Source organism: Drosophila innubila, chromosome X, assembly GCF_004354385.1.
Source record: "Drosophila innubila isolate TH190305 chromosome X, UK_Dinn_1.0, whole genome shotgun sequence".
NCBI lineage: Eukaryota > Metazoa > Arthropoda > Insecta > Diptera > Drosophilidae > Drosophila > Drosophila innubila.
Window position 1 is genome coordinate 34669674 of NC_047626.1, and position 12696 is coordinate 34682369.

General features: G+C 35.0%; 1 protein-coding gene across 1 annotated transcript; it reads right to left on the reverse strand.

Annotated features, from left to right (window-relative positions):
* Positions 1 to 1117: 1117 nt before the first annotated feature.
* LOC117794009 (lipase member H) lies at positions 1118 to 11627 on the reverse strand. The gene is made up of 5 exons (XM_034634472.1): positions 11578 to 11627; positions 9706 to 9942; positions 9494 to 9648; positions 1586 to 2062; positions 1118 to 1525 (listed from the first exon to the last, which is right to left on the reverse strand). The coding sequence occupies exons 1-5, from the start codon at positions 11625 to 11627 to the stop codon at positions 1131 to 1133; spliced, it is 1314 nt and encodes a 437-aa protein (XP_034490363.1). The 3' UTR covers positions 1118 to 1130.
* Positions 11628 to 12696: the final 1069 nt, after the last annotated feature.

Below are 12696 nucleotides of genomic sequence, written 5' to 3' on the forward strand. Positions count from 1 at the left end.
GTCTCAACCAAACTCACAGATTGTGTTTTTTTACCGTATTTTACACCCGACCAACTTTTGTCAAAGCTGGATGACTATGTCATATAGCTGACATAGGTACAATCAAGCTCAAATTAACCTTTAGTATGAAAAACTTTTTTAGTTCTTAAGACATGTCAACCAAACTCACAGATTGTGTATTTGAGACTACCTGTTACACACTGACCAAATTTGGTGAAAATCGGGTAACTATGTCACATAGCTGCCAATGGAACAATTGGATAGAAATTAACTCCTAGTACGAAAATTATTTTTTTTTTTCGAGCTATCTCTATCTGTTATACCCTGTTAAAATTTGGTCTAAGTCGGATGACTATATAATAGCTGCCATATGAACGTCGGTTTCAAATTAACCTTTAATATGAAAAACTTTTTTAATTTTTGAAATTTCTTAACCAATCTCACAGATTCGCATCAACACGCCAAATATCGAAGTTTTCTTTTAGAAAAAATGTTATATTATATAAATTTGTTGCTACTTATTGCATTCAGCATGAAATTTCCAACAACAAAACATATCAAATTTTTTTTTAAATAACTGATATCTGATAATAAATGCATCGTATGAAAGAAAAGAAACGTAGTAGTCTGATTTGTATAAGAAGGTATCATGTCATTTAGCAGGTACTAATTACTGATCTCTCAGAAGTAAAATAATAATAAACTGATAAGAAACGTGGTGAATAAACCCAATGTTAGAAATAACGACCCTTTGCTCTTAAATGGCAGAAACTGCAGTTTAAATGCCTAAATTTGCACATATTTTTGTAATTTCTATTATTTTCTTACATACAAACACGTTAATGTGATTGGATTTCAGAATAAACTAATATGTGTTGTGCCCGGGCTACAGAATATTTTATAGATAAAAATTGAGTGTCCGAATTATTAGGTTGTCCAAATTAACAAGTGTCCGAATTATTGAAATTGTACCGTAATTTAGTTTAGCGTTAAAGAAGTTTATTCAAAAAAAAATATAAGAAGTGCTCTCCTTTTTCACGCATCAATTTCGCGAGCGAAGCGAGCAGGGGGCGGAGCCCCCTAGTATCTTATAAAACTATAAAGTAGCGTTCTTTTCTGTTCAACTTCTTCTATTTGAAGCGACAACGATTGCGTTCTCGACCAAGCATACGCATCCATAAGCGACGTTGAAGGTCTCCTGCTATGTTTGTTGAAGTGATAGCCTGCATTTCTAGAGAACTTTGCTCCTTGACAGAATACTTCCGATCTTTCTTCCAGTTCCACCTTCGCTGACAATTCCAGCGCTGACGCTCTACATAAGGATGACTAAAGGTGGTGTCAAAGTAGAAGCTTCCCCTTGATTTTCGATGCGAATGAATCCCAAATTGAGCGCGACGATTGTTGTCGCAACGGCCAGCTGCGAACTCACGATAGCTGGAGCATTGATATCCGACAAACGGATACTGAGGATCCATTGACTGTCTGAAAAAAATGGCAGCCGCTGAGTGACTGCAGGCAATAGGATCTATCGAACAATATTGAAATAGTTAATCCGATAAGAATTAGCGATGTCCTTAGAACTTACTTGTGTTCTGCATTTCGCGCAGATTAATAAACTTCAAACAGTTGCGTTGTGGGGCTCGTCCACCGTTTGGGTAGAAATCAGCGTGTCCACATTTTAAATCGGTGCCTAAGGTGCCGCCTGAGGTGTGCAACACCTGTACGAACTGTGCGTCCGATTGGTCCAGTCGATACTTCGGGGCAACTGCCGCTGGCAGTGTAAAAAGTGGTCCGGCCGGGTCAAGTCCAATAATTTGTTCAACCTTGCCATCTAGAACGGCTCCCGCATATCCAGCTGCATGTGCACCCAAGCTGTAGCCGGCCAGAGTGACGTTGCGACGATTGAAATGACGTGGTCGCATTTCCTCTAAGGCTATAATTATACCAGCCACAGTCAGGCCAACGTCAAATATAGACATCGAGGCGCTTTTATAGTCGTTCTGTGACAGATTTCCCCAATCTACCACACACACATTGTAACCATCATCGAAAAGCGTCCAAGCTGGCAAAAAAGAACACATATTTTGTGACCCGTTATTGTCAATTATAAAGTAAATATTTTGGATGAGTATAAACATCCTAGTCGAGCAAGTCTTTTTCGTCCCCCTATATGTCAGTACGCACGAGATATTATTTTTTTTAATTATTGAAACCTTTACCCCTTCTCACGCAAATCAAGCGAGCTCGCCTGTGAGATACTCAGTAATAAAGCAAATTATTGCAAAATAAAATAATGTCAGGGACGCCACTGCGTTACAAATTCTTGTTTGCATCACTGCGGACGGCAGTCCGCGCTGGTAGTGCGAAAGGCGACTAGCAATATACAGGTGTGGTCAAAAGTATTTACACAAAACTAATGTTAAGTCTACTCGCTTTTTGAAGTTACTTCATTTACATTTTGGCACGAATGGAAAGGTCTTCGAAATGCCGTTTGAATGATACAAAACATTTCTTAACCCATTAACTACCCATTGAAATTTTTGAATTTATGTAAATATCTACTTTTTTGACTTTTTTCCTAGGCACACTGGGCCAAATCGCGAAATATTTGGCATAATGTCGAAAAATGCTGATATCGATTTGAAACTTGGAATATTTAGTAAATATAGTAAACAAAATTTGTAAACAAAATTTTGAGTTCATTTGACCACTCCTACCCCGACCGCCCATATAAGACCACATTGCGGATAAGTAATCTTTATGTAAAAAGGAAATTTCCATAGAAATTGTGATTTTTAATTATTTTTGTTAATCACTGCGGACGGCAGTCCGCGCTAGTGACGAAAGCAGCACGAAGGGTGCGAAAGGCGACTAACAGTGAAAATTTGCTACGACTGTCCGATCAGGTTAATAATATACCGATCGAAAGGTCCTAACTTACAAGATGGCATACTAAAACTTTTTCTTACTCACCTGGGTCATGAGATAAAGGGGTGTATGTGGAAGGGGAAAATTTGTAATGATTGCGGCTAATAGGGCCGTTGGGGCCTTTTGGTAAAATTTTTTATTTTTTTTTAAATTCGCAAATTCCCAAATCCGACAACTAGTTCAAAAGATAATTAAATTTGAAATTTTTAGTGGACTTCTCAAAATGAGATGAAAAGTCAGTTTGTTTGCTTGCTGCTTGTATCAAAGCGCTAAAAAAGCTTGGATCTAATGATGGGGATTTATTCCCCTTCAAAAATCTAGAAATGATTCTTCAACGACTTTTGAAAAAACCGCTAGTTTAGCGGGAAAACGCTAAGGCCCGCTAAAATTAAGCCTCAACAGTTTCCAAACCATAGAAGCTACAGATATGTTCTATATATTTGATGTAATTGTGAGTTGATTTATAAACATGGAGTAAGCATTTTAATAACCTTATTTCAAAGTATCAATGTTAAAATCATATAAAATTCAAAAACTTGTGATATCTTCAAAAAAAAAAACCTTTTTACGAGGTAAAAGTCTAGTCCAGAAATTTTAGGGCATGGGAAGACTTTCGTCACTAGACTTTTACCTCGTAAAGATGTTTTTTTGGAAGATAGATGTGACTTGAATTTGTTATTTTTTTGTATTGACTAAATATTTGACATATCGTAGAGTTTTTCGATTGCACTTAGTAGTTGTATCATTGCTGACAGCAGTTCGCGATAGTGACGAAAGCAGCACGAAGGGTGCGGAGGGCGACTAACAATATATACAGCTTATATGGAAAATTTTCTACGACTCACTATGGCGTATTTCAGGAAATTAGGTGGCAAAAGTCTGTAACTTTTGAGACCGGTGAGATATCGGTCTATAATTTGAAATATGGAAAAAGGCGTAATTTAAAAATAATATTTGTTTTGCGCTTTCTTTGGTCAATAAGTCCCATTTGCCATTCATTTGCGCCCTTTCCCATGACACGCCTACTTTTATTTTGTAGTCGGGACTTTTTTTGAAGTGTTTTAAATATACATTGACCGATCGGTCCAATATTAAGTCTTAGTATGAAAAACTTTTTGGTTTTACGAGATATCGTAACCAAACTAATAGAATATGCATTAAAGTTAGACTTATATATACTGACCAAAGTTGGTTCTAATCGAACCACTATAACATAGTAAGTATGGGGTCTCCGACAGTAGAGTATGCTCGGCTGTGGCAACGCGAGCAAAGCGATCAGGGGGTGGAGCCCCCTAGGTTTTCTTTATAATTAAATGAAAAAAATTTATTAAACATGAAATACGTTCAACAACTAAATTTATATATTTTACTATTTGCCTACATTAATGATAAAGTTACAATGTGAAAAGCAAAAGCAATTGCAAAAATTTCTGATATCCCACAAAAACTCTACACGAGGTAAAATTCTAGTGACGAAAGCAATTTCTTGCCCCAAAATTTCTGATATCCAATTTTGTGTCGAACAAAATTCAGTTTAATCTAAAAATTTTAAATAAAAATATAAATTAATAAAAAAAAAGGCGAAAATTGGCATTCGGCACTGCGCAAAAAGTAATTTTTATGTACAAAGAAGCTCACCCTTTTTGCTCACAGTGCCCAATGCCAATTTTCGCTCTTTTTTATTAGTCTTTCACAGTAGAACTTGACTTTAGCCCGATTGGTCCTATGACAGCTATATGATATAGTGGTCTGTTAAAAACTAACTTCGGTCAGGATTTTTAAAACTTACCCAAATGCATATGCTATTAATTTGGTAAAAATATCTCACTTAACAAAAAAAGTTTCTCATAATAAAACCTTATTTTGACCCGATCGGTCCTATGACAGCTATATGATATAGTGGTCCGATCTGAACCAATTTTGGATATATAAAACCAAGTTAAATGCATATTGTATCAGTTTGTTTGAGATATCTCATAAAACCAAAAAGTTTTTCGTACTAAAACGTGATTTTCGACCGATAGAAAAAAGTATTTATTTACTTAACAGGTAATATCTTCCAAGCCCCTCAACCAAAATTTATGTTTCATATACAAAAAACGGGAAATTGTACGTATTACAACATATCAAATGCTTTTGAGAACCATGAAGCATGCAGTTGTTGATGAGGATAGTTTTTCTATATCGATTGGTATGAATGAGAGGCTTAAATCTTGAAAAAATTCATTGGAATTATCATTTTCAATAATTTTTCAACTTTCAAATGGTTTCGGAATAGTCTCGGTTTCTAGATTGAATTTTGTCGACAAAATAATAGGAGTCCCGTCACTATTACAACTGCTTCACTTATAATCGCTTCTAACAACAATCGCGTTCGATATTCCCTTGTGATGCAAACGAACGGCTATATTTTTTTCCGCTCAAACCGACAGGACCGCTTCAAACTTCTGGCTTTTGTTACGGAAAACTTAAAAAAGGCAATTATCACAACTTTTTTAATTTTGAGCCAATAATAATTTCCTAACAGGAAAAAACACGTTTGACAACACTGGGCAGAAAAAGTTCGCGTATATATAATGATACAAAGTTTTAGCCTGCCGATATTTTTGTAATATGCCAGTCTTTTTAAATGTACCACTTTTCAATAATTTTGAAAAATACCTATAATAAATAAGTGTACCAATATAAATTTCATTGAGGTATTGTCAGTCGCCTTCCCCACCATTCGTGATGCTTTCGCCGCTACAGCGAACTGCCGTCCGCAGAGATATCGATCTATTTGCGCAATGTGCAGCTTGCCAAATTTTTTTTGGAAGTATAAATTATACTACAAAAAAAACCTCTAGTCGAGGTAAAAGTCTAGTGACGTAAGCAATTTCTAGCCAAAAATAACAATTTAAAAAAAAAAGAAAAAGAAAATTGACATTGTGCACTGTGTGCAAAAAGTGTGAGCTTCTTTGTACATAAAAATTACTATTTGCGCAGTGCAGAATGCCAATTTTTCTTTTTTTTAGACCACGTACTTAAAAAAGTGCAGGGGTCTATTGGGTTTGTTTTAAGGAATAGGTGCTAACTTATATTTTTATTTAAAATATTTATATTAAATTTAATTTTGTTCGTCACAAAATTGGATATCAGAAATTTTGGGGCTAGAAACTGCTTTCGTCACTTGACTTTTACCTCGTGTAGAGGTTTTTTTTGTGGGATATCAAAAGTTTTTGCAATTGCTTTTGCTTTTGACATTGTAAAATAAATAAATTTATTTGTTGAATTTCTTTCATATTTAAAAAATTTGTTTCTTGAATAATAAAGAGAACAAGGGGGCTCCGCCTCCTCGCTTGGCTCGCGTTGCTACAGTCGAGCCTACTCTACTGTCGGAGACGCCGTACTTACTATGAAAAAAAAAGTTTTTCATACTAAGACATGGACTTCGCCCGATCGGTCCTATGACAGCTATATGACATAATAGTTCGATTAGAACCAACTTTGGTCAGGATTCATTAGTCTAACTTAAATGAAAATTCTATTAGTTTGGTTACGATATCTCGCAGATCAAAAAAGTTTTTCATACTATGACTTAATATTGAACCGATCGGTCCTATGACACTTGTATGATATTGTGTGTAGATTATCCTGACAAGGACGAACAAAAAAAATGTCTTTTTCGGATTCAGCGACCTCAAATTTATTGGTCCTGAAAGTTTCATAAAGAAACTCGAAAAAAAGTTGCTCAGGACGATAAGGGTTAAACGTGATTTTTGATCGATAGAAAAATGTGTATATTCAGTAAACAGGTTATATCTTCCAAGCCCCTCAGCCAAAAGTCGTAGAACAAAGTCGTTTCAAAAAGTCGTGGAACAAACATTTCTAGATTTTTGAAGGGGAATAAATAACCATCAATAGATCCAAACTTTGATACAAACAGACAAACAAACTGACTTTTCATCTCATTTTGAGAAGTCAACTGAAAATTTCAAATTTAATTATCTTTTGAGCTAGTGTTCGGATTAGGGTGATCGAGGTATCAATCGACGTCGTCTTTTTAATAAGAATTAAAAAAAAAAAAAAAATTGTACCAAAGGACCCAAAGGCCACATTAGCTGCAATCATTAAAATTTTTCCCCTCCCACTTACACCCCCTTAACTTATTTTTGGACCCCATACTTAAAAAAAAAGTACAGGGGTCTTTTGGGTTTGTTTTAACGAATATGTGCGTAACAGGCAGAAGGAGGCGTGGCAGACCCTATAAAGTATATATATTCTTGATAAGCATCTATAGCCAAGTCGATATAGCAATGTCCATCTGTCTGTCTGTCTGTCTGTCCGTCCGTCTGTATGAACACCTAGATGTCAGAGACTATAAGAGCTAGAGACACCAAATTTGGTATGTAGGTTCCTCTTTATTGCAAGCAGATCAAGTTCATTTCAAAATTTGGACACGCCCCCTTTATCGCCCACAAATCGAAAAAAAAAATTAAAATCCCAAATTATAAGAACAATTTAAAAGCTAGTGACAACAAATTTGGTATGTAGATTCCTCAATATTGCAGGCAGATCAAGTTTGTTTCTTTTATTAATCGGACCACTATATCATGTAGCGGAACAATCGGTCGAAAATCAAGTTTTAGTATGAAAAACTTTTTTGTTTAATGAGATATTATAACCAAACTGATGCAATCAGCATATAACTCGGTTTTATATATTCAGTTCAAAGTTGGTTCAAATCGGACCACTATATCATATAGCTTTCATAGGACCGATCGGGTCAAAATTAGGTTTTAGTATGAAAAACTTTTTTTTTATTTTAACCAAATTGATAGAATATGAATTTAAGTTGGTTTTATAAGTCCTGACCGAAGTTGGTTCAAATCGGCCCAGTATATCATATAGCTGTCATAGGACCAATCGGGTAAAATCAAGTTTTACGGTGAAAAACTCTTTTGTTTTATGAGAAATCTCAACCAAACTAATACAATTTGCATTTAACTTGGTTTTATATATCTTGAACAAAGTTGGTTCGAATCGGACCCCTATATCATATAGCTGTCATTGGACCGATCGGGCGAAAATCAAGTCTAAGTATGAAAACCTTATTGTTTTTTGAGATATCATAACCAAACTGATGCAATATGTATCTAACTTGGTTTTATATATTCTGACCAAAGTTGGTTCTTATCGAGCTACTATATCATATAGCTGTCATAGGACCGATCGGGTGAAGTCCAAGTCTTAGCATGACAAATTTTTTGTCATAGTAAGTACGGGGTCTCCGACAGTAGAGTATGCTCGGGCGGAGCACCCTAGCTTTCTTTATAATTAAAGCTAGGTATGGACATAAGATAAAAGCTGTGCGCTAAATGTAAAATCCGTATAAAAACTAGTGGGCCGGTGCTACAGTCGAGCATACTCGGCCGTCGGAAGCCTCGTTTTACTATGGCAAAAGCTAATAATGGAAAAAATTAAAAAATTATAGTTACCTTAAATGCATATTCTATCAGATTGGTTACGATATCTCAAAAAACAAAAATCAAAAAAATGTTCTATGTCGATGGGCGGTAAAGGGTAAAGGTCGAAATTCTGAATCATACTTGATCTGCTTGCAATATAGAGGTTATACCAAGTTTGGTGTCTCTACCTGTTATAGTCTCTGAGATTTAGGTGTTCATGCAGACAGACGGACAGACGGACATTGCTATATCGACTCGGCTATTGATGCTGATCGAAAAAATATATACTTTATGGGGTTTGCCGCGCCTCCTTCTGCCTGTTACGCACATTTTTTTTAAAACAAATATAATATACCCCTGTACTTTTTTAAGTACGGGGTCTAAAAACAGTTGCTAAATTAGCTTCATATTCCGAGAACGGAAAACACAGAGTTGCCAAATCAAGAAATTATCATTTTTCAACACTGCCAGCTTTTAGCTCGGGCCCTAAACGAGGAAAAAGTCTAGTGACAAAATTTTTGATATCCAATTTTGTGACAAGCAAAATTCAGTTTATTTAAATTAAAAATACACGAAAATTGGCATTCTGCACTGTGCGCAAAAAGTAACTATTATGTTCGTGGTACCTTTGCAGAATGCAAATTTTCGTGTTTCATTTTAATAATTTATATATTTAATACAAATTTTTATACTAAACTTTATGTTGCTCGTCACAATATTCGATATTAGAAATATTGGGGCGGAAATATGCTATCGTCACTAGACTTATACCTCGTGTAGAGTTTTTTTGGGTGGGATAAACGTAACTTAAATTTTAAGTTATATTTTTTTGGAAAGCAAAATGATATATAAACAGAAAACAACAAATAATTTTTGGAAAATGTACAAACGTTTCTGTTTTCGGTTCTTTAAAAATAATTTATTTCGGATACGGTTCTGGTTTCGGTATTCAAAATGAGTCGGTTAATTTCAGTTAACTATTCCGGTACCGGTTCATGTATTATTCCCTGTTTTATATTTCCTTGCCTTCCCACATAAATAGAAATAATCTTAGTTTTCTTGCAATTTGATGTTTAAGCTGGAGACTTGCAGAGTAATTAACATTGAGCTTGACTTACTCAATAACAATTCCTGCACCCAATATTTGCTACCCTGATCATTCCAGCCGTGTAGAAATAACGCAAGCTTCTTTTTTGCATCCAGGCGACGGAATCCACTCAAGTCCCCGAGTTGCAAATGAAAATGTACTTCATCACCAAGATCCTTATCGGAGCTAAATGTTACGAGGTTGAAGTGATATCTTGTTTCTTAGCTTCAATGGGCTACTTACATGGTTCGGCATTCAAACACAATACCGTAGTTTAGATTAGCGCGTTCTAAGCTGCTCCTTAGCATTGTCTCCTGCATAAACCGAAAGCTCTTTTGCAAAATATTCCACTTGTGAAAATGGGCGCCAGAGCCACAGATGCTGCCGAGCAGCAAGAGACAGCCATAAACAAAGACCGATGCATGGTAATTAAGTTGTCTCCGCCTCTGATGTTGGCTGCTGTGCCGGCAATTCACGTACCTGAGCATCCAAAAATATGATACCACAATAGAATTATATTATTGTGTGTTAATTATTTCCAAAAACAGTAAGAAGTTCTAAGAAGTAAGTTGGCAAATATATAAGGCAAAATATTCGTAATTTTCAAAGCGCGTGTATGGCAAACTGATAAAAATATAATACATAAATAAACCAAATATTATAGACGGAGCAAGAGAGAGACAGAGATAGCAAGAGCGATATAAGCACGAAACGAGAATCGGATTTAAAAGCTTGGACTGCTTGGCTTGCCCCCTGACATGCTACTGAACCCAGCTTCGCTGTTAACCAATGTCCAAGCGTCGGTTATATCGTCTAGTCGGCTCCATATCTTGGCTGTTAATGACCCTCGCTGCTTCAGAGACTTCTGTGAAAAGAGCTTGATGGCATGACAAGCTAGTGTCTTGTGTTCTTAGCCAGCTTTCTTTGTGTTTGTACAAGTGAAAGTAAAGCTTATAACGGCTTTAAGTTTTGTATCTTTGTGGCCGTCTGTCTATGTCTGAGTTTATTTCTTTATCGTTGGTGTTTCGACTTGCGCTACTTGAATGATATTGACATATAAGTATGTTCAGCTTACCTGAAACAGAGGCTGGTAAACGATTTGATTCATATCGGTTTTACAAGACACTCCTAATCAGCTGAGTAAACATAAAAGAGCACGATTGTTAACATAATATTGAATGTCTTATTCATAATAAAATTTAATGTGTAGTATAAAGTCCCACAGTTTCATACAGCATAAACTCTCTTATATTTTATAGACTAGAAATTCCAAGTGTCAAAAACGATTTCATTGTATCTAACCTACAAAGATGATAAAAATTTATTTTTAATTTACTCAAATAATCAATATATTATTATTAATTATATTAACATGCTAAAATAATATTATTAGGCCATGTACTTAAAGACTTTAAAATGCTTTTAAGTTTGTCAAAAGCGCAGGTCAAATTTACATTAATAAGTTCCGGCTTTATTTTCCAAAAGAAATCAAAATTCTATGCCAAATCCCGACTAAAGTGTACAGAGTTTAAAAACTCTAGCAACGTTTTCGAAAAAAAGTTTTTTTTTTTTACTTTTTTGGGACGAAAATATCGAGGTTGTTGTCTCGAGTTCATAGATTTTGAGCAAAAGACACAAGGTGGTACTCAAATATAAATATTTAGATATTCGATTTAATTGGTCTCTTATACAGAATTATCTATGTCATGCCAGTTGCCCTACATTTAATTGGGATTTTATGGATTAATTAGAAAATATTAAGCACATGAATACTAAAATTTAAGTTAATAGATGACGTATATGTTTTATGCTAATTCCACCATGTCTGCAACGTAATAAATTGTTGTGATGATCATTAATTTGGTTTTTAGAGCTTTTCAGAGTTTTGGGTTATACTTAACTTTCCTTACCTTCTGGCTAATTTCCAAAGATCAATTAACGCAAATTTTGCCTCTTTGATATGTCAGACATGATTATTTAAAAAATGAGATCCACAGCAATCGAATCTAAAGATATTTATTGCTCGATTTATCTGTTCTCAGCCTCAATCTATTTTTCATAATATTTGAAATGTCCAATAATTAATTAATTAATAAGACTTATTTTAATTATTACCAGTTCATGGTTTTGAGAAAATTATGTTTGCTCAAAGGATTACCATCCATTGTGTTATATGTATTTTCAACAAACAAATCAAAAATAGAACAAGGGGGCTCCGTCCCCTGCTCGCTTCGCTCGCGGTGAGGTGCGGCTACAGTCGAGCACGCTCTACAGTAGGATACCCTGAGCCCATGTACTGTCTTATAAAAGTTGATTGTTGCCCATTTTCAATGGCCTCAGGGTATCAAAAATCACACACGCGAAACTATGAACAACTTTCGGTTTTCTTAAATCACTGTGCTTATCACTGCAGACTACGTTATTAATGCCTCACTGAACTAATACATCACTCGATTACGATTACGACTTGCGATTTACCAATTTATCAATTTCTAATTAATTTTAAATAAGTTTATTATATTAAACTTATTATATTAAACTTATTTAAAATTAATTAGAAATTGATAAATTGGTAAATCGCAAGTCGTAATCGTAATCGCTTGCAATCGATGAAGCGTGTGTCAAGAGTAGCCACAAACTACAACTTTGCTCAGCCTGCAGTCTGGCAGCACCCATTTTCCTCTCTCACTCTCTCCCTCTTACGCAACAAATTCAAGCCTGCCAAAGGCTGCTGCAGTGCGCGAAATTTGAAATAAAAGGCAATGTCTAATTTTATGAAATTCTTAAAGCGGAAAATGCTAAGTTTTTTTTTACAACGATAATAAGCAGATACTTATTATATATATGTGTAAGGAATCGAAAATATTAATAATTAAAATTATTATTTTGCAGCTTTCAGTGCTCGGCAAAGATGCAAGAGTAGTGCTGCAAAATGATCGCTATTTCTCTCATGCAATTTCATACATAGCTATCAGCTTCTGCTGATTTTTGCCATGCAAAGATACATATTTATATATTAACACAATTATATTTTAATCAAATTGTATATTTGTATATACATAAATTATACATTAACATTTTCATCACATGATATAGATAATATTTTTGCTTATCGCTGAATTCTTATTTGGTACCAAAAAAAAAAAATGGGTACTAATTCGTACTGTCTTTGTGCGCGCCTTGCATACAAACGTGAACATGCTGTCTCGCCCGCACGTTTGATTTGCCATGCAA

Excerpts from the sequence above, each read along its gene's own strand:
- LOC117794009 (XM_034634472.1), bottom strand. The coding sequence starts at position 11,627 with ATGGATGGTAATCCTTTGAGCAAACATAATTTTCTCAAAACCATGAAC. Across the intron at positions 9,649-9,705 it reads GTGTTTGAATGCCGAACCAT|CTCCGATAAGGATCTTGGTG; the intron begins GTAAGTAGCCCA and ends CGTAACATTTAG. Across the intron at positions 2,063-9,493 it reads GGTGCAGGAATTGTTATTGA|CTTGGACGCTTTTCGATGAT; the intron begins GTAAGTCAAGCT and ends CTTTTTTGCCAG.